Source organism: Diadema antillarum, unplaced genomic scaffold (genome assembly GCF_040938485.1).
Source record: "Diadema antillarum isolate AM-2024a unplaced genomic scaffold, OU_Dant_1.0 seq00000288_RagTag, whole genome shotgun sequence".
Lineage (NCBI taxonomy): Eukaryota > Metazoa > Echinodermata > Echinoidea > Diadematoida > Diadematidae > Diadema > Diadema antillarum.
The window spans coordinates 589,377-596,799 of NW_027271315.1; the positions used below are offsets into that span (position 1 = coordinate 589,377).

At 39.4% G+C, this 7,423-nt stretch overlaps 1 protein-coding gene across 1 annotated transcript; it reads right to left on the minus strand.

Moving 5' to 3' along the window:
* Nucleotides 1–333: 333 nt before the first annotated feature.
* Nucleotides 334–7,205, minus strand: LOC139730048 (large ribosomal subunit protein eL27-like). The gene is made up of 5 exons (XM_071640959.1): nt 7,188–7,205; nt 4,498–4,586; nt 3,557–3,726; nt 2,094–2,204; nt 334–535 (listed from the first exon to the last, which is right to left on the minus strand). Exons 2-5 carry the CDS (start codon nt 4,576–4,578, stop codon nt 487–489), a joined length of 411 nt encoding a protein of 136 aa, XP_071497060.1. The 5' UTR covers nt 4,579–4,586; nt 7,188–7,205; the 3' UTR covers nt 334–486.
* Between the last annotated feature and the right edge of the window lie 218 nt (nt 7,206–7,423).

The following is a 7,423-nucleotide window of genomic DNA, read 5'->3' on the forward strand; positions in this document are numbered from 1 at the left end:
TACGCACTTATATCCGTTTATCATAAGATACCAATGAATCTATGGATATTAAGGCTCTACAAATTAAGGAAGATAAATACATGTAACTTCTTTGAGGTATCTTCTTCTCCAACAGGACACAATAATCTTTTTTTTTTTTTTGGTAATTATTTTCTTCGGGGGGGGGGGGGGGGGGGGGGGGTCGGGTTAGGTCTACTGCACCAATGTAAGACAAGATGAGAACACTAATGGTCACAATTTGACCTTTCAGACATCTCAAATCAACATTCCACATTGTCCACTCCCAGGAAATAACACTGCACCCCGGTACAAAGCAACACAGGAATACCTGAATTTGGGTTGGTAATATCAGTACCAGATTTCACTTTTTATTGCAGGCCATGGTAAAACGCATGTTTTTGGGATGTGTGTGTGTGATCACTAGTCCTTCACAAATGTACAGAGTCTCTCTGGGGGTAAGAATGGGGGCAGTCACTGGTCCACTTCTTAGAACCTCAGCTTCTGGAAAAACCACTTGTTCTTGCCAGTCTTGTACCTGCATAAATGTTACACACACAGAACAAACAGACAGAAAACAAATACATATCAAAATATGAAACTATGTGATGAGACAGCAATTACATCCGTAGTAGAAAGTTAGAAAACTCCAAGCATGTTAGCACTAAAAAGCAAGCCTTTGTAGTACAGGGAAAAGTCTTATTTTTTCATGCCTTTTGTTGTTGTTTTTTTTCTTCAAATCTATAGAAGAGTTGATCTCATATTGTGAATGTGACTGTGCGTATGAGAGTTCTATTGCAATGATGACATACAGATTACAGTTCAAGAGATTAAGGGGGGGCAGCACAAGATCTGAATGAAACAAAATTTTGTTGTGAGCAACATAAACGATTTCATCATTACAGCACAATGAACTCACCTGGTATCGTGTATGGTTTGTTTACTGTAAAAGTGGTTTCTTTCACGGTGGTTTTATTTTCGCGCTTTTCGCGCTTTGAGGTTGAACCGCGAATTTAACATCACGCGAAAATTTTTTGAGAAGTCACGCGAAATAACCACGCAAGGAAATGTTTTGAACTCGTTGCTTGTTACAACGCTACTGCTCACATGCACACACAAAGATTCCGTGCATTGAGTGTATTGATGGTCAACACACACACAGCGATACCGCGCAATGTAGGTACAAGCATGTTATAAAGTACTCAAGAGACTGGATTTCAGGTAAGCCTGCATTTAATTTTAATTTCTATTTAATAAATAAAAGAATAATTGGATTATAGTTTGGGTTTTCATGTGCAAAATAAACGTTTTTGCCAACTGTGATTCATAGATTTTGCTGACTGCAAATTTAAACACATGCCAAAAAGTCTGCACTGATGGAAACTGCGAAAGTATCTGTACGCGAAAGAAACCACTTTTACAGTGATGCATTTGAGGGAATTTTTTTCGTTACTGATCTTCTCGCTACACACAGTTTCCCCTGTGCAACATGTCATGCCTGAATCATTCATATCAAACAGCACATTCTCAATTCATATCAAACTGAATTATTCAGTCTTGACAAGGAGTGCCGGGAGAAACGACAGAGAGAAATAATCATGCAATAAGTGCTGAATTGAGTTAAAGACGAGCATACATTGCAACTGCAAAATTCTCAGGAACTGCCGCAGTTTTTTTTTTTTAAATCAAAATTTTGTTATAGCAAAACAGTAAAATATATAAAGATACAATGGATGATAACTCTAGGAGCTGAACTTTTATATTTGTTGTACATGTACTAAGAATTTTGTTATACAACTGTAACTGTGTTGGTTATAATGGGAGTGCACTGCGTCATGACTGTTACAGTTTAAGCAACTTCACATGCATGTGACAGCATACCAACATTGCCAATTATTCTTTCTCTGCATGTGTCAATGCCTGTGTTTGTGTTAAGGTGCCCATTTCAATACTAGCTGACTTTAATATCATCACAATATTCCTCCTATTGATCCAAGTTTGAATTCTGTTGATATTTTCTGCAAGATTATTCCAGCACTCACAATTTATTTGGAAAGAAAGAGAGACACAGAAACAAACATCTAATAAAGCTTTACCTCTCGATGAACTTGGTCTTGACTTCCCTCTTTGCCTTGCGCTTGAGGGTGGGATCCTTGAAAGATTCCTTGTTGACCACCTGCTTGTCAATGACCACATCAACAGAGTACCTGGCCAAGCAATGGATCAGAAAATCAGTGACTCACAACACCACATACAATGTACATAAAGAAGCAAGACCACTGTCACCGACATGTTAAAGGCACAAAGTTCCTAGTGCTGTCTGTCAGTACAGCTGAACCTTGTTATCAAGAGGTCGGAAGGCGATTCTGCAGGTCCCTACGGTAATTTTTCTCCGTTTTCGGCATCCTGATATAGTAAGCAACCCGACGTTACAAGGTACTGTAAAATGAGGAATGTTCAACATTTCAATTTTGCTAATTTTGCGAGAGCCAAGATTACAAGATTAAACTACACGCAAAAGTTCTTGTCTACACTATATGCATTGAATGCCAGTGACAATTTGCGAAAATTTCAAGGTGCAAAAATATCTTGCTTTATAATAATTGTTATGGTTTTCTAGTCCTTTTTATAACAAGGTTCACTTGTACAACATCACTGCATGTCCAATGTAAAACTTCCAGTGGCATACACGGAGATATCAACTGCTATCATTTTGAAGTATTTTGTACTTCTATTTTGCCAAAAATACTGTACCTTTTTTTGGCAAATACTGGTTTTCCAAATTTTTTTTACTACACTGCACACATCGTCTGCAGGAAAGGTATCAAATACCGTTTTTCCACTGAAAAATATGGCTTTTCAGCTCTCAGAAGGCTGTAATGCTGTTTACAAGGTTGGCATCCCTGCATACATCACACTCAGCGATGCCATGTGATGATGCTATGTTCACAGACATCATTTTCTCTACAACCTGCAGTAGAGTATTCAGTCACGGCCTCTGCAGACCCCCAGTCTGCTTCATCTGACTTGCCCGTGATACAGACAGTCCCCCCAAAAAAAACAAAAAACAAAAAAAACAAAACAAAACAAAAACAAAACAAAACAAAACAAGCCAAAACATGTCACATATTTTAACAAGTATAATTTCACAAAGCATGATTTACAGAACTTTGTAACTGAATTTGACTGAGAAATAAGAATTACCCTAAAGAAGAAGCAGAAGCAATTTCCCACCTTACGACTACCAGTATTACAAAACTGTATGCAAACAACCTACCTGTGTTAAAGAAGGCAATATTTTAACAAGTTGTTCATTTTGTGACTGAAGATCACTCAACTCTGTATAAAGAACCCACTGCAAAGTATACTTCCTTTTAATACAGAACTAGCTTTCAGCTTTGGAAACTGTTGCAAACTGGCCGGATAATGTTGGTTTTCGTCTACCAAGTACCACTACTTGCCGCAATCCATGTTTATATCAAGGAGTTTGCAGAATTGAGAAACCATGAGACGAACTCTAGTGTTCTTCTCTTCCTCACATTTTACAAAGACTGATTACCTGGTCGGCATGAGATGGTTGTAGTTGAACAGCTTGATGAAGGTCTTGATGCGCGACCTCCTCTTGACCTTCTTCTTGCTCATACCCTTGGTCACTTTGCGTGGGTAGCGGTCGATGCCAGCCACCAGGGCGTGGCTGTACGGCCTGTCGGAGCTGCCGTCATCGTGATTCTGCCACACGGGAAGAACATTGTCACCAAAAAAAACTTCCAGCTGCATAATCATCAACCACTTACATCAGAGTTGACAAAGGGCAAAAGTATGCCATAATTAGTGGCAACACAAACACATTCTAACAGCTATACAGATGTTTGCAATGCTTTACACTAAGCAATGTTAAACTAGAATCCAACAAAATCGTATTAAACAGCTCTGCACACTTTTAGGTAAAAAAAAAAATAAATATGGAAACTCGAGACACTCTAGAAGATAGGAATGATTTATCCTTTACATATGTAGCACTGAGCAAAAAGCTTCATCCATTATGCATGGCAATGCATACAGTCAGCAAAAGAAAAACTCTCATTGCCCATTTGCTGGTAAGCAATGTCTACATGCTTTAATACTTCATCAGCGTGCGGTTTTGTAATGCACACTTTGTTCCACTAAAGTTGACAGTTATTTTTGATCCATGGTGCTATGTACCACTTGCCTGCATGCCACGGACAATCTAAATTCATTGCGTAGCAAGTAAACTAAAGGGTCATTTGCCTGTTACAAGCACATGAATGGAGCACCTTCCAAACAGGCCAAGATTCTATTTGGGGAGGTGAGAGAAAATATAGTGATTTAGTACTGCCCTGAGATCACTCAGAAAATGATTTTCACCCATTATCACTCACATGGCCACTTTTCTCACTTTGATGGTGGAAACAAGTTCTTTAGTTTATACACATCTTCCATGGGGAATGTACAAATGCTGCCATATGGGGGTGTACTCACTTTTACAATGACTGCCTTGCGTCCAGCATAGCGCCCGGAGAGGACGAGGACCACACGGCCCGACTTCATGAACTTCCCCATGGCTGTTTCTGAGGTAGAAGGAGAGAAAAATAGACAGGACAATTTTAGTACATTACCTGAAAACCGAGTTGTAGACTGAACCACTGACTTTCAAAACATGGATAACACTTTTCAATACTCTGCATACCATGTTCATTTCCTGTCCATACAGTAGAGTAAGTTTGTGTGTAAAATTTGTGCACATCTGACTCACGAGCAAAATCAAAGAGCCAAGTTGTATGATTAGACCTAAAAGCCAGAGAAGAGGCAGAGTGGTAATTTACACAGAAGAGCTGTGTGAATGGTAGTGTATACAGATGTCACATGACATGTAGGCTATTAGTATACACCCACACACATGTACTTTTACCATTCGTGCACAGTAGATGCATGTGGTTGTATCCATGGCCTAAACCGACTAACATTAAAGTGGCTGGATACATGAATAATACTACTAAGACTCCTGGGGGGTGTTTCATCAACGTTCATCAGCGCCAACAATTTCAGCAAAATCCTTGGTTTTGATTGGCTGAGATGCTCTGGTCACTGACTGTTACTATGGTGATTCAAGTTGTCAGCGCTGACAAACGTTGATGAAACACCCCCCAGATCTACAGCTACAGGAGGAGTGTGTTTTAGAATACCTGGTTACAACCACATCAATACGAAATGTACTGCAGCCTATATCACAGACTCACACACTGCCATCACAAACAAATAGAGGTTCATTTTTCTTACATTCCATTCTACAATTTCTAGTTGATATGAAATATTCTTACGATGGTTTTCAATCTAGAATCTATTCTCATCAATATCAGTTTTGTTTGAGAAGATTGATTTGACATTGAAATCAATCATTTATGATTTAGATCACTGACTCTATTACAAGAGTTATTACTATTTAAGCAAGTCGCCCATAATCCAAGCATCTTGATGATAGCGCTACCATTACCCTGTGCGTACTTTTACACTTGGGGTCTATGTACTTTTGGCGCTGTTCACGCTCTTTATTAAAATGCGCGTTTCTGACATACATATTGTGTGCAGGGACAGGGCTGCGCTTGCTACAAATGTAGCAGCCAAAGTTTGATGTAGACCCCTAATTTACTAATAATAGTCTCCGTCGTAATGTCTGAATACGATTGATCCTCTCTAATAAAATAATGCTAATTAATCGCAAGTCAGTTCGGGCAACCTCAGAATTCAGAAGTTTTCCGAAATCAGAAGTTAAACTTCCGAATTCGGAAGTTTTCGTAGATTTTCGACTTTCGGCACGCATTGGCTAACAACGGCATGCTTCTTCTTACCTTGTCCTTAGTAACCACTCTCACCCATAATCCAAATTCTAAACTGCTTTCAAAGGAACTCGCCCTAGTTTGACAGATATTCCACAATCCACACATCAAGGTATGTAAAATTCGAAAAAAAAAGTTGATTTTGATATGAATTTCTGAGATTTGTCCTTGCTTTGCGCCGTCAGTCTCCCTGCCTCGCACGAGTGCTGTGTACCAATATGAAAGCGTGCATTGCTGACGGCCGCTACCGCATCGGACACTTCCGAATTCGGAAGTATTGAGCGCGCTCTACGGCAGGCTTTGGCCAGGGCTGCCGATATCGGAAAACTTTCGAATTCTGAGGTTGCCCGAAGTGAAGTTCCCAAGTCAACTGTAACTTTAACATCTTATCAAAAAATAAAAACGAGGTCGATGTGGTCGATGAGAATGATGGGATCGCTGAGGGAGGGTGGGGGGGGGGGAGGCATTGCCGGAAAATAAAGCTAAGTAAACTAACGTTAAAGTATTGTAATGGAATGATAAATGAGGTTATGTTAATTGCTTGTGAATGAACTATTAAACATAGTTCTAACGTAGACCTTTAAATAGGCCTAACAAGAGTCTAGTAGTCATTGCGATTTGCATGTCGATATGGCTACGCTTACATTACATGTCACAGAGCAGGTTTCATACACATCACAATACCAAACAGAGTTTCAAACACACAAAGCTCCTTGACAATACAGTCACAGATTTAGGCCCTAAAGTTACAGCGTGTGGTTGTTTCCATACTAGCCTAGTTGTAACGTTAGAGTTCTAACACTAACTGTTAGATCTAACGATGCGTTAGTAACACTAATGCTAGATCTATTCACTTCAGTCATAGGGCAAGCCCTACACAAGCGAGCAGCACTTGACTTGCACTTGCAGAGCATGCAGTAAGGAACTATATGTAGCTTAAAACCATTAATCTTGGACGAGGACTACTACTCTTTGGAAATATAACTGTGAGTGATTGTAATGTAGAAGGTCTTTTATATGCATAGACTTCATCGACTGACATCTTTTAGTGCTTTCGATGCTGATGAATGAGAGCACGCACGTCCTGCAGTCCACGGCCACACACATATATAGGTTACAGAACAGCGGCATCAAAGATACTAGGTATCAACCGGTGTATACGCATAACATTCTCAAAGGAAAAAATGACATTGTGCACAATTTACAGTTTGTCGTAAGTACCTAAATAGTTGTATATTGTTTAAGATTAACTGTTTTTGGATCTTAGCTTTCGTGATCCCTACTTTTAAACAACGATTTTAAGTGATTTACAGCATATTTTTATTTCTCTCATACCCTAGTCACGGAGAGTCTTATTGAAAAGGAAGTCTCGGAGGGAAGCGCATTGTGGGAAATACACGATCGGGTGTATGGTGGCCGTGAGTTAAAAAAAAGAAGAAAAAAGTAATGAACAAGGCAGGCGTAGAGAATTCACTATTATTATTGCTAGAATTGTTTCTTTAGGAAAAACCTGCAAAATCGTAGCCCGAAGGGTGCAATACATTGCAATGCCATATAAATTCCTCTAAATC

Coding starts and splice junctions, on each gene's coding strand:
- LOC139730048 (XM_071640959.1), bottom strand. CDS start 4,578: ATGGGGAAGTTCATGAAGTCGGGCCGTGTGGTCCTCGTCCTCTCCGGG. Junction 3,727..4,497: donor GCAAGGCAGTCATTGTAAAA/GTGAGTACACCC, acceptor CCCGTGTGGCAG/AATCACGATGACGGCAGCTC. Junction 536..2,093: donor AAGACCAAGTTCATCGAGAG/GTAAAGCTTTAT, acceptor ACATTTATGCAG/GTACAAGACTGGCAAGAACA.